Below are 25,562 nucleotides of genomic sequence, written 5' to 3' on the forward strand. Positions count from 1 at the left end.
CATTTTGGGTAGAGCTGACAACTCAACAATATTGAGACTTCCAATCTATGAACAGGAAGCATTTTTTCCATTTATTTAAGTTTTCTTTAATCTCTTCCGGCTTTATAATTTTTATTTTATATGTTTTTTCATTCCTGGTTAAATTTATTTCTAGGTATTTTATTCCCCAATTTCCCTTTCAGATTTCTCATTGTTGGTGTATAGAAACCACGCTGATTTTTGTTTTGACCTTCTACCATGTAGCTTTGCTATATCCCTCTACTACCTCTAGAAGATTTCTTTCAGTCTCTTTGGGATTTTCTATTTTCTAAGATCATGTCATTTGTGAATATAGATAATTTTACTTCTTTTCTAATCTGGATACCTTTTATTTCTTTTTCTTGTCTTATTGCCCTGGTGAGGACTTCTGATATAATATTGAACGTCAGGGGTGAGAGGGGGCAGCCTTGTCTTGTTGCCAGTTTCAAGGAGAAAGCTCTCAATCTCTCTCCAATAAGTATAATTTTGGTTGTTGGTTTTCATGTTGTTGTAGTTAGGTGCCCTCGAGTGGGTTCTGACTCATAGCAACCCTATGCACCACAGAACGAAACACTGCCTGGTCCTGTGCCATCCTTACAATCATTGTTATGATTGAGCTCATTGTTGCAACCACTGTGTCAATCCATCTCATTGAGGGTCTTCCTCTTTTTTGCTGACCCTGTACTTTACCAAGCATGATGTCCTTCTCCAGGAACTGATCTCTCCTAATAACTCTGTATGTGAAACAGAGTCCCACCACCCTTGCTTCTAAGGAGCATTCTGGTTGTACTTCTTCCAAGGCAGATTTGTTCGTTCTTTTGGCAGTCTGTGGTATATTCAATATTCTTTGCCAATACCACAGTTCAAAGCTGTCAATTCTCCTGTCTTCCTTATTCATTGTCCAGCTTTCACAGGCCTATGATACGATTAAAAATACCATGGCTTGGGTCAGGCGCACCTTAGTCTTCAAGGTGGCGTCTTTGCTTTTCAGCACCTTAAAGAGGTCCTTTGCAGCAGATTTACCCAATGCAATGTGTCTTTTGATTTCTTACTGCTGCTTCCGTGGGTGTTGATTGTGGATCCAAGTAAAACGAAATCCTTGACAACTTCAATCTTTTCTCCATTTTTCATGATGTTGTTTATTGGTTCACTTGTGAGGATTTTTGTTTTTCATATATGCCCTGAATCATACTGAAGAACTTCCCTTCTATACCACTCTTCTTGAGGGTTTTCATCAAGAAAGAGTGTTGGATTTTATCAAACGCTTTTTCTGCGTCCATAGAGATGACTATGTGATTCCTTTTATTTGTTCTATTGATGTTGTGTATTACGTTAATTGATTTTCTAATGTTGAATCTTTTCTGCGTTCCTGGAATAAATCCCACTTGGTGATTGTGTATGACTCTATTAATGTGCTATTGGAGTCTGTTCACTAGTATTTTGTTGAGGATTTTTGCTCGTAAATTTGTAAGGAATATTTGGCTTGTACTCTTCTTGTTTTGCCTTTGTCTTGTTTTGGTATTAGGGTTATGTTTATTTCATAGAATGAATTAGGGAATATTCTTTCCTTCTCTATCTTTTGGAAGAATTTAAAAAGGATTGGTATCAATTATTTTCTAAATGGTAGCACGCCCCAGTGAAACCATCTTGTCTGGGACTTTTTTGGGGCGGGGGGCTTGATTCAGTTTGTGTGGGTTGCATGCTTCTATGAATTTGTCCATTTCTGGGTCATCCAGTTTGTTGCCATATAGTTGTTCATAGTATTTTGCATTAATTCTTTTGATTTCTATATGGTCAGTTGTAATGTTAATTTGGATTTCTTGTAGACAACTTTTTAAAATCTACTCTGAAGAATCTGTTTATTAAGTAACCAGGGATTTTTGTTGTTGTTGTTGGTTGTTTTGTTTATAAGACTGTCAGAAGAGGGGCTTGTCACCACTTGTTCTGAATTTGTGCTCTACCTTAATTTTTATTAACTTTTATTTTGAAATAACTTTAGACTTATAGAAGACATGCAAAGATATTACAGAGGTATTACCCACTCATCACCAAGCTTCTCCTAACATTAACATGTTACTTAATCATGGTATATTTGTCAAAACCAAGAAGAAAACACTGGAGCATCACTATTAACTAAATTATAGATTTAGTTAGTAGTTAGTCAGAGTGCCCCAATTTTTCCACTAAGGTCATTTATCTGTTCCAGGATTCAGGATAACACATTGCATTGAAGGGATTTTGTTTTAGTAAGAGGAAAGAACTTGGCCCTGTGTAAGGCAGTGTTGGGGTAAAAAATGTGAATAAAGGGAAAAGAGACGATTTTCCTCCCCTCCCCATTTTAGAGTGTCTCTTTGGGGGTCATAATGGGCCTCAGTTCTTTCTCTAACTTTTGGAATGTAGATGAATTTCTCCAGGGACTAGAAAAGCCCAGTACCCAGTTTTACAATACAGCAATTTCTCTTAGTTCATTGCTCTCGCATCCCCTTGAAATGTAGGCGCCTATCTCAAATTGTAACCATTTGCTTTTTGGGAGATAAGAGGCATTTTATTATTCTTTTGGAGCCCTGGTGGTACAGCAGTTACGAGTTTGGCTGCTAATCAAAACGTCGGTAGCTTGAATCCACCAGCTGCTCCTTGGAAGCCTTATGTGGCAGCTCTACTCTGTCCTATAGGGTCACTATGAGTTGGAATCAATGCAATGGCAAGGGTTTTTTTTGTTTTGTTTTGGATGCAAGAGTTTAATTAACTAAACAAATGCTATTTCAACTCCCAAGTGAACTTTGTAACTGCTTTGCTGTATAAATTGTGTAGAATTTCATCCTGATTTTGCAGTCTCTTGAGGGCTTCTTACATGCATATGCTCTGTAATGTTTACTTGGTAGTAAACCAGTTTCTTTCTTTCCTGTTGATGTGGAGAGGTCTGTCTCTGTGTTGGTAGTATTTTTACTTTTCTCACAGCAGAGAGTTAGAATCAGCTCCCCATTTGGAGCTCACCCTCTGAGAAAGGTGGACCATGAAAAAAGGGAGGTCATAGAAAGATCATTTATTCTGGCTTGGCCTTGGTGTGGGAAAATGCTTTCCCTGGGAGTTTGTAACCACAGGCATGCCATCATGTGGGCCTGGGAGTTTTAATTTACACTAACCAATAGGTCTAGGAACCCTCAAGCCAAAAGTTAACACAGGAAGTGGCCCCTGGCTGAAAACACCTTTTGGTCTCATGAAAGAAGTAAGCACGAGGGATGGAAGATCAGCAAAACCTGCATGAGTTTCCCATGGATAAAATTCCATGGAATTTGAGCACAATCTGTGTTTAGAGAGTGCACAATAAAACTACTACGAGCAGGAGTCAGTCGAAAAAACACATAGAACAATTTGACCTCTAAGTTCTTCAGATTTTGAACAAAGTTGTTTGATGTAGACTCTAAAGTTGTTGTTGTTAGGTGCCAGAGAGTTGGTTCTGACTTATAGCAACCCTATGTACAACAAAATGAAATATTGCCCGGTCCTGTGCCATCCTCAAAATCATTGTTATGCTAGAGCCCTTTGTTGCAGCCACTGTGTCAATACATCTTTCTAAGGGTCTTCCTCTTCTTCACTGACCCTCTACCAAGCATGATGTCCTTCTCCAGGGACTGATCCCTCCTAATAACATGTCCAAAGTATATAAGACATAGTCTTGCCATCCTTGCTTCTAAGGAGCATTCTGGCTGTACTTCTCCCAAGACAGATTTGTTCATTCTTTTGGCAGTCTGTGGTATAGTCAATATCCTTTGCCAACACCACAAGTCAAAGGTGTCATTTCTTCTTCGGTCTTCCTTATTCAGTGTCCAGCTTTCACATGCAAAGGAGGTGATTCATGGCTTGGGTCAGGTACACCTTAGTCTTCAAGGTGATATCTTTGCTTTTCAACACTTCATAGAGGCCTTTTGCAGCAGATTTACCCAATGCAACGCGTGTTTTGATTTCTTGACTGCTGCTACCCTAGTACTGAACTTGAACTGAGGATCAAGTCCATGTTCCTCAGAGCATCTGGGAACAACTGGGTGTATTTTGTGCTCAGAACATATTTGTTAAGTGAGTGAGAACACATGGCTCATGAGACGCTGAAGGAAGGTTCTCAACCTTGAACAGCATCAGAATCCCCTGGAGGGCTGTGAACACAGATTGCTGGGCCTACTCTCCATAGATCTTAGTGAGGTCCAAGAGTCTCTATGCTACCCAGTTGTCAGGTACTGCTGGTCCAGGACCCTACTTTGAGAACCATGGATATAAAGTAAGGAGACTTTCTCTGGTAGCCACAGGAGGGAATGCACTGTCTTGGAAGGTAATGATCATTTCTAGGCGGGGTGTAAGTGAGTGTGAATAAGCCTCAGTGGGGGCACAGAAGCCCTGTAGAGGGTGAGGACAGACACAAAAGGACTGAAAGGCAAGACAAGATGGCATAGGATTATTAAGGCCTACACATCCGGAAGAGACTTCTCCAACAAAACAACAACAACAAAAAAAAAACAACAACAGCGGCAGGAAAATCTGGGAAGGACTCGTGGAGAGGAGCTGTTTGGATGGACGTTGGTGGCTGGGTAGTCCATAGCACAGCACTTGGCCGTTTGAGTGCTGGGAGGTGGTCTTCAAACGTGTTGCCAGGACCCACATGTTTAGGAGCCAATGAAAATGTTTTAATTTTCATTTTAATATCAGAAGAAAAAATGAATATATAATAATGGGTGCAGATTGGATTATATTTGCTTTTATATCAAAGCAGTCTCAAAATAAAAGGCTCATGATGGTCCACAAAAGCCATAACGCAACCCTGCCAGTAATTGCGATGGGAGGGACATTATGTGACCCCAAAAAGGCCTTGCAGCTTCTACCCGGTTCTCCTGGGATGCTCCTTCTGGAGAATACCAGCCACCATGTGAGAAGTCCAGCTCCCTTGAGGACGTCATGCTGGAGAGGTCTGAAGTACTTCAGCCAGCAGTCAACATGCAGCCCAATCGAGCCCTCAGGGACTCCAGGTAAGAACAGCCCAACCAAGCCATTCCCAGTTTCAGACTCACAAAACCATGACCCAAAACAAAATGGTCTGCTTTAGGCAGCTAGGTGTTGAGATAATTTCTCACCAAGCAAAAGAAACCAGAAAGGGGGCTCAGGCTGGTGCTCTTATGGGGACCATGTATGGATCAGTAGTTTCTGATCCCAGCAACCCCCATCATTTACTTGTTCGGGTCAGTTTTACAGTTTTTACAAAACTGGACTGTTGGTGCTCAGTAGCCCATGTATTGACTAACGAGCCCAGGCATTGCTTCTTCAGTCACTAGTAAGGAAGGAGTTAGTAGTTAGCACTTCCCAATGGCAGTGGGAAACCATCAAGAGGTGTGAAGTTGGGGAGTGATACGATTCATGCTTTAGCAAGACCACTGTGGGTGTGTAATAGACTGGAGTGTGGGGGGTGTGGGGTGGGGCATGAAGAGGGTTGGTAGGAGATACCAGCTGATGGCCTGGGTGCCATAGACAGGGTTGTTGTATGCAAACCACAGAAGTTTTATCCTGCCAAGTTACGCAGAAGGAAGTTTATTGAAGGATACTGGGGCTTCTTTAGACTGATGGGAAGGCTTGAGAAAAGGGCCAGGGTTATGGCAGGCTGGGCATCCATGAACAAAGCCAAGTTGTGCCATGGAAGAGTATAGGGAAGGCATGACTTGGTACATGAGCTCTCCCTCAGCACCAGGTTGCTAGCATGCAAAGTAAACTTTGAAAACTAGAGAAAGCAGGCAAAGGCCAGCAACTGAAGGTTGGGCAGGTGCGCAGCCAAGTGGTGAGGGCATGGGATGTGGACAGGGCAAGACAGCATCCCCTACAACCACCTTTAAAGGGGGGCACAAAGGCGACAAGAAGGAGCAGCTAGAGACCCATGAGTCTCTATCCATCCCTATTGGATCTGGAGCACCTTCTAACGGTAGAGTGGCCAGGGGAGGCTCTGAAAACCCCGAGGGTGCTCGCTGTTGAGCCACTCACAGTGAATCTAGCCTCAGCCGGAAGTGGCGAAGAGCCGGGGTGCGCCCTGGCCGGTGAACTGGGAAGCCCGTTTAGCCCCGGGAAGTGGAGGTCATACTCACGCCGGCTTCAGAGAGGGGCTGGAAATCTTTGGAAAATAATGAACGGAGAAACGTTTCTAACTAGGTAAACCCGGATAATGCGGGCTGATGAAGGTAGCTGTAGACCCCTTAACTGAGTTAGGGGTCTAAAACGACTCCTGGGGCGGCAGCGGGACGCTTATCAGGGGCTTGGTCTCTGGCATATTTGACTGTGTTAGTGAGGGGACTGGGAAGAATCCAGTATTCGTCCTGTCAGAGAGCGGAGGCGTCCCCCAAACCCGGGCACAGACCGCTTAGGCTCTGCACATTCCCAGGGTGCCCGGCGACTCGCGGAGTGTGGCGCCCCGGGAATCGGGTGCGCTTTCCTTTCCATGTCCCCTAACCGCTGAGAAACGACTAGACGCGCTTCCTCCACCTTGTCCGACGCGGAACCAAACACCTCACGGTGCTCGGACGGCTGCGCTCATACCCTCGGGAGCCAGGCTCTGAGCCCATCCCGGCGCTTCAGGAGCCCGAGAAGATCTCGGATCGGATCCCGGCAGCACCTACAGAAAACAAACAAACACCCATTGCAGTCGAGTTAATTCCGACTCATAGCGACCCCACAGCACAGAGCAGAACTGCCCGGTAGAGTTTCCAAGGGGCGCCTGGTGGATTCGTACTGCCAACCTTTTGGTTAGCAGCCATAGCACCTAGAGGTGGAGCTCAAATTAGCGCGGTGGATGGCTGGGTGTGGGGCAGTGAAAGTGCCCTTGGGCGCTGCTTTACAGTTGCCGTGACGCTGCGAAAGAGGAGGCACCCAGCTTGCACCTCGCCAGAGGTCCATGGGCCCCTTCCCGGTCTCTGAGGCCCGAGGAGGAGTTAGGGACGCCCTCTCCCCTTAGAGCCTCCCCTGTTCTCGGTCTCTTGGTTCCCCACATCTCTCAACCCTGGCTCCTCTTGTCCGATCTCTTGCCCCGCTTCGCTTTTCCTGCTTCTTCGTGTCCTGTATGGCCGGTTTAATAAACCTCATTTCTTTAATCAGTAAAATGGGTTTGGCAAGATCCTCCCCCAAGAGGTTGGAGAGGCGGATGCTCTTAGCATTTGCGCTGCTACCGCTCGGCGTGGGATGGCGTAGATTGGGCTGCCCTCTCCCGGGCTCCAGTACCTCTGAGCCCTGGCCATCTACTTGGGGTTTGTCCGTCTCGGTGTCTTCTAACTCCTGGAACAAAGGATAGGTGAGGGAGACCTCAAGACTCTGGCGCAGGAGAGGGGAGTGCCCTCCGCATCTACAGGGAGAGAGCCGGGAGCATTTTATATCCTCCCGGTGTGGGTGACCAGGGATAGGTTACCCTAGGGCTGACTCTCCCGACTGCCCTCCCGGAACACGGGCTAGGAAATGTGTAAACCCGTGGGTGTCTCCCTTCACGGCGGCCCCAAGTTCGGATATACAAACGACTGAAGAATGCCGCCCGGGGAGGAGCGGCACCTTGGCCGAGCCCCGTTTGCCTTGCCCTGAACTCACAGATAAATCTGGGGGAGAAATTCCCTGCAGAGACGAGGATGACGCCAGCGTTCCAAGCCGCCCCCACCGGGAGCCATTCAAAGGACAATTATCCAAAGGAAAGTTATTGTTTTGCTAATCCCGGGAACAGAACAGCTTGTGTGAGGAGATTTGGGTCTTCCTTTAATAAAGCGGAGTTAATGCACAGCCTCTTGTATTATTTTTATCGGTAGCCCTTGCTTAATCTGCATGTTTAGCGGCAGAGGACACAAGCGAAGGGCAACGCGCCCGAAACCCACTTTGCGTCGCTCAGACCAGGGAGAACCTGAAGGCAGCGAGCCTGGCCTCCGCGGGAGAGTTGCCCCCTCCCGTGCTGGGTGCTTCCAGAGCTCTACTTTTAGGAAGGGGAGGCTCCGGGCTCCAGGTGATGCGCCGGTGGGTGCGTGGGGTAGTCAGAGATGAAGGCAGAAGACAAGAAATGAAAGAAAGGTGTTCAGTTTTGACCCGCTGTCTCGCGAGCTGAACTCTCAACCTTGTAACTAGCGGCAGGAGCGGCTCACCGACGCGCTTTGTTCTGCCTGCAGCCTAAAACATAGCTCAACCTTAGCAAATATGGGAGTTTGACATGAAAATCATTCTTTCTTCGAATTAGGATAAAATCTAACAGTAATTCATTAGCTCCCATGGGGAATGGTGCTCTCCTGTAAGCAGATCCTATTTTCCAATTTACATGTCCCCAATTTAGTGTTGCCAGATAAAATACTGGGACACACTTAAAAAAGAAAGAAAGAAAGAAAAAATGTTCATCCGAAATTCAAATTTAACTGGGTGGTCTAGTGGTTAAGTGCTATGGCTGCTAACCAAAAGGGTCGGCAGTTCGAATCCACGAGGTGCTCCTGGAAACTCTATGGGGCAGTTCTACTCTGTCCTGTAGGATCGCTATGAGTCAGAATCGACTCGATGGCACTGTGTTTGGTTTGGTTTTTCCAGTGCTTTTACTGACTAGATCTGGCAACCTTGCCCTCCTTGTCTTGGCCTAGACCCCTCTCCTGCTTATCACCCACCTATCTGCCTCTGCTTCCCCAGCTCCACTGCGTTTTCGACGCCTTACAGCTCAGCCACTAGAGTGCTGGGGTGGAGTTGGCTAGACCGTGGAGTGGCATGGAATAAATAAAAGTTTTCACCCAGTTTTCCTTTGACCATTCCTGGAAAGGCCTTTTTGGCTCCAGCGGTGAAATTGGAGGGCTAGGGGGGTTCAGGTCTGCGGTAGGGGTGCAAGTGCAGCTGGGAATTGGAGCCCTAGGTTTTAATGGGCGCTCAAGTCTTGTTAGGGAGGCTTCAGCGCGACCGGGAGCCGGGTTTTCACCCAGAGAGTCTGAAAGGGAAAGGAAGACCGAGCTGGGGTCTGTAACCCTTGGGTTTGGAAGGACCGGCACACAGCGGGGTCGTTGTCCTCTCCCTCCTTCCTTTGCCCCAAGAATTGGGGGGAGGGAGTTGGAGAGGGCGGACAACTGGAGAGGGGAGGAGAAGTAGGGATGTTGAGGGGGCTGCAGCTGGAAGAGCGGCAATCGAGGGGAGGGAAACTGGTGGCGTCTCCATCTCGTGGGGTCTGGAGCAGTGACGCACCCGCGCCCCGTTGATTGGAGCCCTTCCGGCCTTTCGCAAGTGACGGGCCTCCCAGTCGTATAAAGCGTCCTCTGAGTTGAGTCCCCTCCGCAAAGAGGACCTAGAAGGGATCGCGCCTCACCCGCTGAGAAGCCATGACCGGCCGAGACCCGCTTTCTGACCGGCGGGCCAGGGGCAGGGCGCTGGTGCCTGTCGGGGTCCTTCAGGGCCGGCGACCCCGTGGCTTTGCCATCACCGACCTGCTGGGCCTGGAGGTCGAGCTGCCCTCGCCCACTGTCCCCGGGCGGGGATCTGGCTGCGAGGGCTCCGCGGACCCGCCTTGCCCCGGCCCGGGGCTCGGTAGCTCCTGCCTAGCACGTGGTGCCCTCCCACTGGGGCTGGGCCTCCTCTGCGGCTTCGGTGCTCATTCGCCCGCTGCCACTCGGGCGTCTTGCCTGCTGCTAGCCGACGGGCAGTTCCTGCCGCCCGGGGGTCCGCCACCCGCCGCCCGGTTGCTTACTTGCAGCCCGCTGTCTCCGCTCCACCACGAAAAGCGCAGCGAAGGCGTCTCGGCGTCCGGTAATGAGGCCCGCGCGTCCCATTCCTGCCCCTGTTCTCCCGGGCTTCGGGCGCGCAGAGGTAACTCAACATCCTCCACAGCGCCCAGTCCCAGCATCCCAGACCTAAGGGAAGGCGGGTTCCCTAGTGAGGCCCAGTCAGGAGAGGCAAATCCCCACAGCCCTTACCCCTGCGCTCCTTGCCCCTTGCTGGAGCTCAGATCAGGCCTCCCGTCCGGGATCCCGCCCCTGAAGCGCTGCAGACACCACCGCCACGCAGTTCCGGACCTACGCAGGCGGGACGGGGGCGGGGCGGGCGGTGACCTGGAGACCCAGCAATCGTCGCCGGAGGTCCTTTCCTGAGCGCCCCGGCGCGAGCCTCGGCCTCCAGGAACTGAGTGGATCCGGAAGGCGTGGGGGTGGGTTCTTCGTCAGCAACACAGAACCTGGTACCCAGTGAGCGCTCAAAGGTCAGCTAAATGATTGAATCGTTTACGAGTCCTTGGCTAGCTCCAGTTGCCGGCCCTAGAGCTGTCCGTCTTCCCGGCGTGCTGAAAACAGTGTCCTGAGTGCAGAGCTCCTCTATGCTGCGTTCCCCGAATGTGAGAAAGGACGCGACCTCACCGGTTTCGTTGTAGTTACACGCAGATTTTTGTTTGCAGCGCACCTACTTCCGCAATAAAGTCGAAGCTAGTAGTGGGGGAAGAGAAGGAAGCAATGAAATAATGAAATTCTATAAAGAACGGTGGCGTAGTGGTTAAGAGCTACTGGCTGCTAACCAAAAGGTCGCAGTGCGAATCCACCAGGCACTCCTTGGATATCCTGTGGGGCAGTTCTACTCTGTAGAACTACAGGGTCACTATGAGTAGGAATCAACTCAACCGCAGCGGGTTTCGTTTTTTTTTTTTTTTTTAGCGAGCTGGGAAAGAAGAGAGAATTACACAAGAAAACACGGCTGAGGGAAACCGTGTAATAGGAGCGAGAGCTGAGCATCCAGGCAGCCAAAGCAAAAAGAGAAGCAGGAGGGTACACTGGCCTCACTGTTAATGAAAGGAAGTCCACAGCAGGCAGACTCTTACTGTTTTGAGCTCTCAAATTTATTTCTTGAGTCTCTATGTAAGGTAAAATGAGACCCACTTCTAGTAGTTTCACTGAAAATACAGAAACCACCTTCATAGGATCCGATCTTTCTTCTGTGAGTGCTGATAAAACAAAGGTAAAATCCAACTAAATTCTAGGCTGTGAAGACACTTCTGGAAGGTCTAGAGCAGTGCCGTCCAACGGAAATATCCTGTGAGTCCCATGCGTAATGCAAACACTTCTCATAACCACATTCAAAAGCAAAAAGAAACAAGAGGGATTAACTTTAACACTATATTTTATTTAATACAATGGATCTAAAATATTAATATTTTAACATATAATCAATATAAAATTATTGAGATGTTTTATATTCTTTTTCGGTGCTGTTGTTAGTTGGTGTGGAGTTGGTTCTGACTCACCGAGCCCCCGTGTGTGCAGATAGAAAGAAGCACCACACAGGCTTTTCAAGGCTGCAGCCTCTCAGGCAGATTGCTGGGTCTGTCTCCCCAGGCACCTCTGGGTGGGTTTGAATTGTCAACCTTCCAGCTCATAGGCAAGTGCCTAACCCCTTTCACCACCTGGGGAGTTTTTGGTGCTAAATCTTCTGTATCTGCTAAGTATTTCCACAGTTACAGGAGGTCTCAGGACTAACCGTATTTCACATGTTCAATGGTCACATGTGGTTAAAGGTTACCAGACTAGGTAGTATGTACACAGAATATTATATTTCAAGCATATAGTTTTCAGGTGAACTAATTAATGTAGGAGTGAAAGTAATGCACTATTAATATTTTTGCCTTTGTTCATTCTTTTATAATATTTTGAGACAAGTATGTGTGTTAGCAATGGATCTGAGTATAGTCTTCTACTCTTCTTTTCCTTCTGCATCTCTTGATATAATGATGTCAAAAGATAAAGCATAGCGGAGTAGTTCTCAAATTTTAAAGTGCATACCAATCATTTGGGCACACTTGTCACAAAGGAGTTTCCTGGCACCCACCTCCAGAGACTCTGAAGTGGCAGGTCAGGACAGAGGTGCAGTTCTGATGACAATTTTGATGTCACAAACCTCAGCTGTCCCTCTGAGAAACACTGATGCCAGAGATGAGGAAGTTGGAACAGGGGGAAGCAGATGAGTTCGGAAGCTGGGGCGGGGGGGGGGGGCAGGAGATATAATTAGTAGCGAAGTGGCTTTGGCATCACAGTCTGGGGTTTGAATTCCAACTTCAACCATTTATGACCTGTGTGTTCTTGGGCAAATTACTTAACATCTCTGTGCCTCAATTTCCTCATATGTAAAAATAGGACAATGACAGCAGCTATTTTGAAGTTTTTATTTTCTTTTATGAAGAATAATTGAGGTAATGCATGGATAATGCTAAGCATAGTGTCAGGAATATAGGACCCTATAGGACAGAGTAGAACTGGCCAATAGAGTTTCCAAGGAGCTCCTGGTGGATTTGAACTGCCATCCTTTTGGTTAGCAGCTGTAGCACTTAACCACTATGCCACCAGGGCTTCTGTCAGGAATATATATATATAAAAATATATATATATATATATATATATAAAATATATAGTAAGTGCTAAAAATGTTACCTTTTACTGTTACATAATCACATTTCCAGACCGGTTCATAACTTCATATTAAAATGTGAAGAATATGCCCACTTTTATGGTTCTCTCTCTCCTTGTGCTAACAGCTGATGAGGACAGCCTGTCTGAAGACAGGAGAGACCTAAAGGTGCCCAGCGCAGCAGGCAAGAGGAAGAAGCGACGGCACAGGTACAGTGTCAGGCTGTCCTCTGACTGATTTTCCTTGGACACAGCCCCGAGGGCTTATGGGGCCAATGTTGAGACTTCAGGGTCCTGGGTTATGGCAGGCCCAACGGCCTCCTGGTTAGCAGTGGGAAGGGCAGACTGACAATTTGGAAACATAACTATGTAATTCCCAGGAGGCTACAAAACAATTTTTGCAGCATTTTAAAGACACAATTTTGTGTGTCTTCTTAGAATGAATTGATGAAATTTATGGAGGAGAAAAAAGAGCCCAAGAATTGTTTTTTTTGAGCAAAACTTCTGGACTTTCCAGAGCCTAATCATTCAGGGCCAAAAGAGGAAGAGGTGGAATGTCCAATTAGGTGATCTTTTGGGGTGTGGGCAGCAGGGGAGGCAGGAGCAGTCCTCCTCTGAGGCTGGGAAGCCCAGGCTGCCCCTGTGGCTGCATGCACACGTGTATGTCTGGTCCTCCCTGCAGGACAGTTTTCACTGCCCACCAGTTGGAAGAGCTGGAGAAAGCCTTCAGCGAGGCCCACTACCCCGATATATATGCCCGGGAAACACTGGCCATGAAAACCAAGCTCCCTGAAGACCGAGTACAGGTACACAAGGGCCCTTCTCCTTCTTGGAGACACCTCAGAGACCACTAGCCTGTTGTTCTCCTCACACACAGTGAGTTCACTTATAGCCACTTCCAGATACCCAGAACTTGCCTGTCCACTTGCAAACTGATGGTCACTTATCCTAAGGCCACAACACTGGGACCTCCACCCAAGTATTTCAGGAGGATATCCCAGTCTCCCTAAGCCTGTTTCCCTTTAATTAAGTCCTTTACAATTAGACAGTAATAGGTGTGCCCCAACAACGAGATTAGAAGGGGCCATTATCCAGTGACCCCTTTCCAATCAAGGAGTAAACATCAGAGTCTGCTTCCTTGTATAATGCAGGGTAAAGATACTTTGATTTGATTTTTCATTTCTTACACTGTGGAAACCCACAATGGTCATGCACTGCCCCCACAGCACAGACCTGTGGGCTCTAAGTGGGTGGTGGGAACCTCACCTGGCCAGTCTCAGGTCTAGAAGTCCCACCTGAGTGTGTACGTGGCCATCTTCAGAAGAACCCCATGTCTAGGGCACCCCTTCATGGAGTCTCTTCCTGTCATCCTTCTGTTTTCCCTCCTGCCTCACACCAGGTCTGGTTTCAAAACCGAAGGGCCAAATGGAGGAAGCGGGAGAAGTGCTGGGGTGGCAGCAGCGTGATGGCCGAGTACGGCCTCTATGGGGCCATGGTGCGGCACTCCCTCCCACTGCCCGAGTCCATCATCAACTCTACCACGGGTGGCCTGGCAGGCTCCTGCATGCCCTGGCTGCTGGGTGAGAAGGGGGTGCCGAGTGAGTGGGTTGGCCAGAGAAGGTGGGGGTCAGGTGAGAGTGGTTCTTCACCTGGGGCAGTCCATTCACTGAGGCAAATCTGCGTGTACTTTTATGAGTAAATGTGCATGCAGATTCAGGCCCAAAATGTTATATCTGATATTAATTAATCTCAATGGTGGAGTATCTGGAAAATCGCCTGATGTTTTCACTGGAGCTGTGTAGACTGTGGAAAGTTCACATTAGGTTATTCATGTTGGGGAAGAGTTATTCGGGACTTAAGAGAGGCATGATATACTCGCAGTATGTGAAACGTGTATTTCCAAAACGCTGAGTGCTATTATAAATTTTTGGAAGCTGTACAGTACCAATGTTCTAAGGAGGCAGTGGCGGTTCAGTGGTAGAATTCTTGCCTTCCTTGGGGGAGACCCAGTTTGACTCCTGGCCAATGTACTTGATACACAGCCACCACCCGTCTGTCAATGGAGGCTTGTGCGTTGCAATGTAGTTGAACAGGTTTCTGCAAATCTTCCATACTAAGATGGGCTTGGAAGAAAGGCCTGGTGATCTGCTTCTAAAAATCAGCCAATGAAAATCCTATGGATCACAGTGGTTCAGTCTGCAACCAGTCATGGAGATGGTGCAGGACCAGGCAGCATTTTGTTCCACCGTGTATGGGGTCGCCATGTGTTGGGGGCTGACTCAACAACAGCTAACGACAACACGGGGGGGACTGGAAACATACCAATAATAAATACAATTTTGACTCTGCCCTCCAAATCTGAAGAGGCCAGAGAAAGAATTTTGGGCAGGAAACCAAGCCTATCCCGTCTGAAATTACCCAAACTCAGGAGTCTTGCAAAGGAGGGAGAAGGGTGATCATGAAGCTGCCAGTTGGCTCCAGCATGTGCTCCATGGAACCAGTGTTGATGACTTTTTGAGAGAGGCTGGAGGTCTGATTTTTCTTTTGAGTTTAGAGTGTTGGCAACTAATTTTAAAATAAACAAAGTCACTGTGATTTCCAAATTGCCTTTGCTGACAGCATCTGCTGGCAGATGCTGGTTTGTTATGAGTGTCTCGGCAGGTGGGGAGACAGGCACTGGCAAGGACAATGGGTTTGGAGAATAAAGATAAAAAATAAATATACTCAATGGCTGGCTTTAAAGATATTTATTTTTATTATTTTCTTTTTGCAAGGGATGCATAAAAAATCCATTGAGATGACAAGTAAACCAGGAAGTGAAGAAAAGTTGACAGGACTCTGGGGCTCTGACCCTCCCCAAGGAGACTCCAGCCCAAGTCAGGTAGGGCCCCGGAGCAGCTTCGGCAAAGTGAGCCCAGAGTGTAACCTCGAGGATGAGGTAATGGACCTCTCCAGCTCTACCCGGCAAGAGACCAAGAAAGAGCCTGGAGTGGCCAGAGCAGGAGGGAGCTCGGACTCCACGGGCCTCGAGGGGTTCAGGCCTGGGGAGGCGGGAGCCTTGTGAGGCCCACAAGTTCCCCACAAAGGGCAGAAATAGGCACGTTTGCTTCTGGCATCCTTTCAAGAGACAAAATTGTCCAAGACAAATGCTCCCAGCTGGATTTTCTTCTTGACATGTCAGGATAAAATTGCTATGCCACTTGCTTGTGAAGGACAAATGAGCGATTGAGGGAAAATCCTATCTCTTTCTAGAATGGAAGCCATTTCTTAAAGGGACTCCAATCAGTTAATTTGGTGTAAAATTTTGATTCTCTTTTGTAGCACTCGAGGAGGGAGGACTTAAAGTTCAAAAGCATTTTTACTGGTGGGCATCCTAAGAGTGAGTTCAGTACACAGTGTAGACTAATAGGTTAGATTTGATGTCCTCATTCTGAATTTGGAAATATAAAACTATTTAATCTCTAGAAAAATTAAGTGTCTACACATAGTGAGGAAACCCTGGTGGAATAGTGGTTAAGTGCTACGGCTGCTAACCAAAGGGTCAGCAGTTCGAATCCACCAGGCGCTCCTTGGAAACTCTGTGGGGCAGTTCTACTCTGTCTTATAGGGTCGCTATGAGTCGGAATCGACTCAGTGGCACTGGGTTCAGTTCGGGTTCGGTATACATAGTAAAGACTCCAAGTAGCCATGAATGAATTATAGTATCTTTTATGCTTTTCACCTTGAACTTGGTTTTGGGCATTTCAATTTTCTTGCTATGCAATAATTTTGTATTCTTCTGAGTGTCATTTGACAGGTTATGCATATGGAAACTCATAAGCAAAGAAAGCCATACTGCCCCCCTTTTGAAAAACATGGGACCATGTTTAAATAGCTGTTGAACACCTATAAAACACTGACCAGGCTTCTTGGTCTTTTTGTGTTTCTTTTTGAAAGTACTTTAGTGATTTGGATTTTATGAATGTTTCCTTTCCTATATTTCCTTTGCCACTTATTTATTATTTAAAAATAAATGTTTTGTTGGTGCGCTTGCTTCTCAAGGCACATCTCCGTCGTCCCTGGTTTCCTGACGTGGACTCTCTCCTTTTATCCCTTTACATTTTCAGTATAAGAGCTTCTAAGGCATTTTTGTCTTCAGGCCCCGAGCACTCCTCATCATGTGTTCCTTTGTTGGCTCCTTTGCTGGACTGAAAGCTCCTGTGGGATGGGGGCTATGTCTAATTCATCATTTGGAGTTCAGAATTCAGAGAGAGATTACATGTAATCGAGGGGGAAATGCAGGGCTTCACGAAGAAGGTGGAGCAGGTGGAGAGAAACTGCGAGAACTTTCTAGGCTGTTCTCTGTAAATCATCATGGTAATCCTCCAGGCAGGGCTCAGTGCTCCCATCTCTTCAGGTGAGAAAACTGAGGCTCCATTCTCTTCCTTTAGCCTACTTTTCTTAGCCCTGGTGACACAGTGGTTAAGAGCTACAGCATGGTACAGCTGCCAACCAAAATGTTGGCAGTTCAAATCTACTAGCCGCTCCTTGGAAACCCTATGGTGCAGTTCTACTCTGTCTATAGGGTCTCTATGATTTGGGATCAACTTGATGACAACAGGTTTAGTTATTTTGGTTTATACTAGTTCAACACTGTTGTGAAAATTAAACATCACTTCCTCCTTAATGTAGAAGCAGGAAACAACGAGCTCTACTTTCTTTTATTCACTTCTGGTTAGTAGAGATCATGGCTGAAGCCTGAGACTGAACCACTAATGAGTGGCTAGTTGTTGGCAAAGTACTCTGGAAGGCCAGGTTCTGAACTCTGCACAACACTTGTTACACTCATTTTCTGCCCCTAATGGCTTCTCACTGGTTGTTTTATGTTTGCTCCTTAGTTTACTCAGCATTGAGCTTGGGGAAGTTTGTGAGTTTGTGCAACTTATATACATTATGCTCATGAAATGAATGACTATTAAAAGTTATAATAATAAGGTATATTTATTTATTTGGAAAAATGTTCCTGAAGTGTTGCTGGGTTTAAAGTTTCCAAAAAAAAAATGAAATAATAAAAAAAGATATAAGCAGAAATATACATGTAAAGCAGAATAAATGTGAAATAAACAGCCTTAACAACTGGTTCTACAAAAAATATACAAATAATGGGCAAACTTCTACACAACTTGTGAAGAAAAAGGAGAAAATAGGAAGAGGCAAAAGAGAAAGGGATTAGAACCACTCATATAGGCTATTTTCAATACTATAAGCTATTCACAACTTAAATGCATATTAATGTATTTAAAAAATCTCCCACAAATGAATAAACTTTCTGGAAAAATACATATTACTAATATTGACTCCAGAATAAACATGAAATATGAAAGATCAAGAACCAAGAAAGTCACAATACAATTATGCTATGAAATGGTTCTGGGTCTAGATGGAGTTATGTGTGAATTTTCGGAAGTTTTTAAGGAAGAGGTAATCTGTATGGTACATAAGCTGTTCTTGGACAGAGAAAACAATGAAATGCTTCCTAACCCTAGCATAATCCTGGTTCCAAAACCCAGCAAAGACAGTGTGCTCATGCATGTGTGCGCACACACACATATATCCACATAAAACCCAAAATGCTCAATTTGGCTTCATTAATGTAGATGTGAAATTCCTAACAAACTGCCATTGTTTAGAATTTAACACTATACCAAAAATTACTTTGACTACAGAAGGTCTACCCCAGGAATGCAAAGTTAATTTAATATTGTGAAAAAAGTTATTTATACATTTTATTAACAGCTCAAACAAAAAATTAGGCTTATCTTAACATGTGTTGAAAAGCATTCAATAAACAAGTACCATTTCTTAACAAAATACTTTTAGAAAGTTGGAATAAAAGGATGCTTCCTAAATGGAAAAGAGAGAATTTACACCAAAATAACAATAAGTCTCTCAATATTTCATAATGTTATGTATTTATTTGTGTGTATCTATCTATCTACCTACCTACCTACCTATCTATCATCTATCTATCTATCTGTCTATCTATCTGTCTATCTGTCTGTCTATCTGTCTGTCTATCTGTCTGTCTATCTGTCTGTCTATCTGTCTGTCTATCTGTCTGTCTATCTGTCTATCTATCTGTCTATCTATCTATCTATCTATCTATCTATCTATCTATCTATCTATCTATCTATCTATCTATCTATCTATCTATCTATCTATCTATCTATCTATCTATCTATCATCTACCTATCATCTACCTATCAGTCATCTGTCCATGATACAAAGCACAATCTTTGTAGTGTCTCTCTCACCATCTAGCTGTGTTACATAGCCTGTCTGGTCTCTCGGCTTTTTCAACTGTAAAATGGGGATGATAATAGAACAGTCCCATTGTTCTGAAGATTAAATGAGATAACATGAGTAATGCACTTAGCTAAGTGTCTGACTTGGCAGAGAAAGAACAAAATAAATATTAACTATTTTACTTTTTTTTTTAACTTGTATACCAGTGCTCATTGCAATATAATTCACAATAGCCAAAATGTGGAAACAATCCAAGTGTCCATCAACAGATGAATGGATAAACAAAATGTGGTACATATACCCAGTGGAGTATTATTCTGCCACAAAAAGAATGAAGTTCTAATACATGCTACGACATGGGTAAACCTTGAAAACATTTGTTGAGTGAAATAAGCTGTCACAAAAGGACAAATATTGCATGATGCAATGCATATGAAATATCTGGAATAGACAAATGCAGAGACAGAAAGTGGATTATGGCTACAAGGGGCTGGGGGAAGAGGAGAAATGGGAAGTTAGTGTTTAAAGGGTATAATTTCGGGTGATAAAAAAAGTTTGGAAATGAAGAGTTGTGATGGTTGCACAAGATTGTGTGACTAATGCCACTAAATGGTACACGTAAAAATGGTTCAAATGGCAATGTTTTTGTTAAGAAGTACAGCTCCAGTGAGGTGCCCTGGAGACCTTGCACACTGTACCCACAAAGGTCAAGCAGCCAGTCTTGGCTTGCAGCCAATCTTAGCCTTGTGATCTTCTTGGAACGGAGGGTGGGAGGCTTGTGAGGAGGTTCTTGTGAGTCCACCTTCTACTCCCTTCCCTATCATCAGAGAGGCTGTCCAGAGGCAGTTCCTGACCTCTGGTATTCTGACTTGGTAAGAGGCTTCCTGCCCTACACCTTCAGAGCTGAGCTGCAGCAGTGACATCACTAGGGTTGGTACCACTCATTGCAGTAACTCTTGGTGTCACCCCTCCCTCCCCATGGGTTGGCTGGCAGGCAAACACCTCCTGTGGGCAGAATGGCCTGGCCCCAACCAGCCTTGAAGCCAGCCCCTCCCGGCCCTGCCTCCAGAAGCTCCCCGCAGCTCCTCCCCTCTTCCATTGGCCAAGGCGGAGACCCTCCTCTCCGCTCAGTGGTGGGTGCAGTTGCACCCTGACTGGTGGGTGACAGAGTGGATGGTGGTGAAGAGTTTTCACATGGGGTGATGCCAACCCTAGTGACGCCACTGCCTTGGGCCCCTCCACCGGGGGCCCCTCCCTGAACAGCCTTCCACGGTGGACCCTGGGGTCAGTTTTGGTGTCACCCCCTCTGACAGTGTCAGGGAATGTGGTCTGTTTTCCCCACACCCTCTTAGTGATGCCACTGACTATAAAACCATTGCACAGAAGTACAGAACTGAATTCTCAGCAAGGGGATACACATAATTCATGATACAGGCACCTGGTTCTATGTCTTTGTTTTTTAAAAAATAACAAACGCTTGTGTTCACGGCTGGTTTTCAGTGGACGTACAAAATCTTGACCCAGAAGCAGGCTGTCTAGGAATGGGTTAGCATAAACTAGAATTTGCTGTGTGTGATGGTTGAGGGGGAGGCCCCCTTTGCAACCAAGCACCGTTTCCCAGGAGGAGAGGTTCTCAGCACTGGACCCCATCACAGTATGATGCGTGGCAGGGCGCACGTGAGGCAAACCAAGGCTCTTCACTGCCACGTCCTTCCTGGGCAGGATTCTGACTTGGAGGCATTTAGTCATAATCTCACAGATGGTAGCTTTGCCCCATTGGCTCCTCAACCATGTGTTGTGCTTTTTACTGTGTGGGCAAAGTATTTTCTATTCACTAAGTTTGAATCTAAAAGTGGTTAATTGCATCTATTTTATTGTAGTGAAAATATACATAACAAAACATATGCCATCTCAATAATTTCTGCATGTACAATCCAGTGATTATTTTCAATTATTTTCGCCAAGTCATACACTCATTCTTGCCATCTTTTTCCAAATTTTCTGCCACTATTAACGTAATGGCCCCTACGAACAAGCTTTGCCTTGCTCCCACCCTGGTAACCACTAATAGTCTTTGGTTTCTATACATTTGCTTATTTCATATAAGTGAGATCATATGCTATATGTGGTTCATTGCATCTTTACCGGCCAAATCCTTCTGGCTTTGGCCTTGTTTGCTCTGACAATCCTTGGCAACAATGTCACTCCAACATTGAGCTAAATGGGCTACAATTGTGGTTGTGACCCATTCGTGGACTGTGACCTATTGGTTACTCGTTCATCACCCACGCTAAAGGTATTAAACCAGAAATTTTTATTTTGATAGGGTGGGTGCCAGGCCGCAATATAAATGTTGTTTGTTCCTGTGGGTGTGGAAGAAGTTTGGCTTATGTAGTTGTAGGGGACACTTTGCTACAAAAGGCACAGTATCCTGTCAAGCCAATGACAGAATATTCCTGGAACAGGTTCCAGGATCTCAAGAGACAGCTCCTGACAAAAGCACCTTTCTGTCCCTACTCTCTGTGGAGCTCAGCTGGTCAGCCTTGGCTCTGTGGCAAATGCCTACCACAGCATGGCCCCGATCTGCTTGCATCATTTGAACGGTGGCCCCACAGTGTGGATTCTATGTAACAGCCTGGCACCCACTGAAGGGATGACTTGTCGGGTCTCTTCCAGCTCTGGCATTTTGTTGAGAGACTTGTCCCCCAACAGGAGGCCCACTGAGGCCCAGTGTGCTCAGTATCTGCACCCAGGCATCTTGCAGAAGAACTGCTATGGAGAAGTAAAATTTCCCTTCCACTTTTATGGACTGACCACCTGGTGATGACTTCCATCCATCTTCAGGCATCACCCGAGGCACACGATGACCTCAGACTGTGCAGAAGCCCAGGATGGGCCGGGAGAACAAGGAAGCACCACAGCCACCAGCCATCTATTATAATTATTACTAATACTATTACTGGAATTTCTGCTAATATCAATAATTAAAAGGTAATGTTTATCATCATCATCATTATTTACCAATATGGGACCAACTAAATAAAGCATGCAATCATAACTTGTTGGGATGCCCTGCTTAAATAATATTTAAGAAGAGTTCTAGGAACACACCACCACCCCTCTGTCAGTTTTTGGTACTGTGGCGGTTTGCATGTTGCTATGATGCTGGAGGAAACCCTGGTGGCGTAGTGGTTAAGTGCTATGGCTGCTAACCAAAGGGTAGGCAGTTCGAATCCACCAGGTGCTCCTTGGAAACTCTATGGGGCAGTTCTACTCTGTCCTATAGGATTGCTATGAGTCGGAATTGACTCGATGGCACTGGGTTTGTTTTTTTGGTTTTTTATGATGCTGGAAGTGATGCCACTGGTATTTCAAATACAAGCAGGGACATCTATGGTGTGCAGATTTCAGCAGAGCTTTAAGACTAAGACTAGGAAGAAAGGTCTCCTGATCTACTTGTGAAAATTAACCCATGAAAACTCTATGGATCACCCAGGACACTGTCTAATATAGTGCAGAAAGATGAGCCCCCTAGGTTTGAAGGCAACAATGGACTCAGGCATGCCAGCAATCATGAGGATCGGGGCAGCGTTTCCTTCTGTTGTACGTGGGGTTGCCGTGAGTTGGAGCCAACTAAAAGACAACTAACAACAACAACTAGGAACACAACAAAATGCCATTTTAGTGTAAGGCCAGATATATCAGTTGGGTACATCTGGCCTCACACTATTTGCCAGTCAAGGGGGCAGAATTCTTTGTTTGCCTTAGACTCATCAAAATTCATCTCTGGGACTGGGCTGAGGCCGCTCCTCTTCCAAGCTCTTATTGCCCCTAAACTAAATATAATTGGGCTTCTTCTAGCAAAGAAGAAAGAGGAGTGACTGTTGACCAGCCAACCCACAGTGTCTGTCACATCCAGGATATAAAACACTGTGTATGCATAAACTAAAGACTAGAAAGTAGATGAACGTCCTCTCAAATTTTCACAGCATTTATCTTTAGATCATGAGTAACTGGATAATTTGTGTCTTTTTTATATTTTCTAAGTTTTGTAAAATTAGTATGTAAAAATTAAATAAAATCTATCAAAATATTGGTATTTCTTTTCTCAATTTAGAGTTAAATTCACACAGGACAAAAATGCTTTTAAAAATACAGTGTGAAAATGGTTCATGCTAAAGAGTCCTATGTCTTCTGTTTGGCTCTCACAAGCGCCAATTTGTTAAAGAGGGGAAAAGCAGACATTTTACATTTTAAGTCCTTATTCAAATGTTCCAGAAGGTCAAATTCAATTCTGACCACAGAGTCACAGTAGGACAGAATTATTTCCAATTTTCAAAAATGTTTTCAAGCTGAAATATGACTGTTAAAGTCTAAAAGATTTTTTTAAAAAATTTACAATTTTAGTAAGGTCAATTTGGAAAGATTTCTAACATGGATCTGTGTAACACTCCCACTTGCCCTGCGGTAATAGGAGGCAACACATTAAAGAAAAAAAAAAAAAAAAAGAACACTGATGAATTAAGGAGATATTTTTCAGGTGTGACAGAAGTGCAAGATATTGCAACCAATATTTTTTTCTTAGGTTTAGTAGTATAAATACAATAAACTAAAATGCTATTGCTCTCCACGGTCTATAAATCATGTCCATATTCATCATCTTTTCCAGTTCTCACAGTGGGTGAAAAACTGGGCTGCAGAGAAGTTAAGTGAACACGCTAAACTGATTCTCAAATATAAAAGAATTTCAGAGCCGAGGATATCTAAAATACTCTTGAAGAAGAACAAGGTGGAACAACTTGCTCTATCAATATACCATATCAGCACTTTGATAAGACGTTTAATGAAGACTGTATAGTAGTGGCTTGGGGAGAAAAACAGATCAATAAGTCAGTACAAAGAGCCAAGAATCACACACATGTATGGATATAGAGGTGGCAGGGTGGGCCATGGAGAAAAGGGTTGAATTTTGATAAGTGGTTGGTATAGTTATTTATCCATAATGGAAAAAATGAAATCGGACCTCTACCTCACAACTTACATGAAAATACTTCTAGGTGGAATAAAGGCATAAATATGAAAGGCAAAAACTATAAAGCTTTTAGATGTCTCAGTTTAGAAGGTGACCTGGTCATCCCAAAACTGTGGCTTAAAACAACAATTTTATTTTGCTTACAATTTTATAGGTCTGTATTCTGCCAGGTTCACCAAGCCAGTCTGTCTGTCTGTCTGCCTCTCTTTCTTTCTGTATGTATATATCTTAAGCATAAAGACATTCTCTTGCACAACCTGCCCCAACAGTTCTGTCAGTTTGTCGTACCACGGGGGCTTGCATGTTGCTGTGATGCTGGAAGCTATGCCACCACTATTCAGATACCAACAGGGTCGTCCATAGCGGACAGGTTTCAGCTGAGCTCCCAGATTAAAACAGACTGCAAAGAAGGACCCGGAAATCTACTTCTGAAAAAAATTAGCCAGTGAAATCCTTATGAATAGCAGCACAACATTGTCTGATATAGTGCCAGAAGATGAGCCCCCCAGGTTGGAAGGCACTCAGAAGACAACTGGAGAAGAGCTGCCTCCTCAAAGTAGAGTCAACCTTAATGACGTGGATGGAGTCAAGCTTTTGGGACCTTCATTTGCCGACGTGGCATGACTCAAAATGAGAAGAAACACCTGCAAATATCCAATAATAATCGTAAACCTGGAATGTACGAAGTATAAATCTAGGAAAACTGGAAGTCATCAAAAATGAAATGGAACGCATGAACATCTATCTCCTAGACATTCCTGAGCTGAAATGGACTGGTATTGGTCATTGTGAATCGGGCAATTGTATGGTCTACTATGTCAGGAGTGACAATTTGAAGAGGAATGGCATTGCATTCATTGTCAGAAAGAACATTTCAAGATCTATCCTGAAGTACAACGCTGTCTGTGATAGGATAATATCTGTACGCCTCCAAGGAAGACCAGTTAATATGACTATTATTCAAATTTGTGCACCAACCCCTAAGGCCAGAGATGAAGAAATTGAAGATTTTTGCGAGTTTCTGCAGTCTGAAATTGATAGAACATGCAATCAGGATGCATTGATAATTACTGGTGATTGGAATGAGAAAGTTGGAAACAAAGAAGAAGGATCTGTGGTTGGAAAATATGGTCTTGGTGATAGAAACAATGCCGAAGATCAAATGATAGAATTTTGTAAAACTAATAACTTCTTCATTGCAAATACCTTTTTTCACCAACATAAACAGCGACTATACATGTGGATCTCACCAGATGGAATACACAGGAATCAAATTGACTACATCTGTGGAAAGAGACAATGGAAAAGCTCAATATCATCAGTCAGAACAAGGTCAACGGCTGACTGCAGAACAGACCATCAATTACTCCTATGCGAGTTCAAGTTGAAACTGAAGAAAATTAGAATAAGTTGACAAGAGCCAAAGTACAACTTTGAGTATATCCCACCTGAATTTAGAGACAATCTCGAGAATAGAGTTGATGTGTTGAACACTGTTGATCAAAAACCAGATGAGTTGTGGAATCACATCAAGGACATCATCCATGAAGAAAGCAAAAGGTCATTAAAAAGACAAGAATGAAAGAAAAGTCCAAAATGGATGTCAGAAGAAACTCTGAAACTTGCTCCTGAACATCGAGTAGCTAAAGCAAAAGGAAGAAATGATGAAGTAAAAGAACTGAACAGAAGATTTCAAAGGGCAGCTGGAGAAGACAAAGTATTATACTGAAATGTGCAAAGAGCTGGAGATAGAAAACCAAAAAGGAAAAATATGCTCGGCATTTCTCAAGCTGAAAGAACTGAAGAAAAAATTCAAGGCTTGAGTTGCA

The 25,562-nt window shown here is 44.9% G+C and overlaps 1 protein-coding gene across 4 annotated transcripts; it reads left to right on the top strand.

Annotated features, from left to right (window-relative positions):
* The first annotated feature begins 9,126 nt into the window (after positions 1-9,126).
* Positions 9,127-23,414, top strand: VSX1 (visual system homeobox 1). Of its 4 annotated transcripts, none has more exons than XM_010591493.3 (5): positions 9,127-9,780; positions 12,545-12,626; positions 13,099-13,222; positions 13,816-13,996; positions 23,380-23,414. In XM_010591493.3, the coding sequence occupies exons 1-5, from the start codon at positions 9,357-9,359 to the stop codon at positions 23,412-23,414; spliced, it is 846 nt and encodes a 281-aa protein (XP_010589795.2). In that variant the 5' UTR covers positions 9,127-9,356. The 4 variants fall into 4 exon arrangements, with proteins under 4 accessions (XP_010589795.2, XP_023405721.2, XP_064131769.1 ...); XM_023549953.2 differs by lacking the exon at positions 23,380-23,414 and adding an exon at positions 15,191-18,429; XM_064275699.1 differs by lacking the exon at positions 23,380-23,414 and adding an exon at positions 15,191-18,429 and having other exon boundaries at positions 9,655-9,840.
* The last annotated feature ends 2,148 nt before the right edge of the window (positions 23,415-25,562 follow it).

This window comes from Loxodonta africana, chromosome 24 (assembly GCF_030014295.1).
Source record: "Loxodonta africana isolate mLoxAfr1 chromosome 24, mLoxAfr1.hap2, whole genome shotgun sequence".
In the NCBI taxonomy this organism is placed as follows: domain Eukaryota; kingdom Metazoa; phylum Chordata; class Mammalia; order Proboscidea; family Elephantidae; genus Loxodonta; species Loxodonta africana.

Bases quoted from the DNA above. Each gene is read 5' to 3' on its own strand.
- VSX1 (XM_023549953.2), top strand. From the start codon at position 9,357: ATGACCGGCCGAGACCCGCTTTCTGACCGGCGGGCCAGGGGCAGGGCG. The intron at 9,781-12,544 runs GTAATGAGGCCC...TTGTGCTAACAG, and splicing joins CGAAGGCGTCTCGGCGTCCG to CTGATGAGGACAGCCTGTCT. The intron at 13,223-13,815 runs GTACACAAGGGC...GCCTCACACCAG, and splicing joins TCCCTGAAGACCGAGTACAG to GTCTGGTTTCAAAACCGAAG.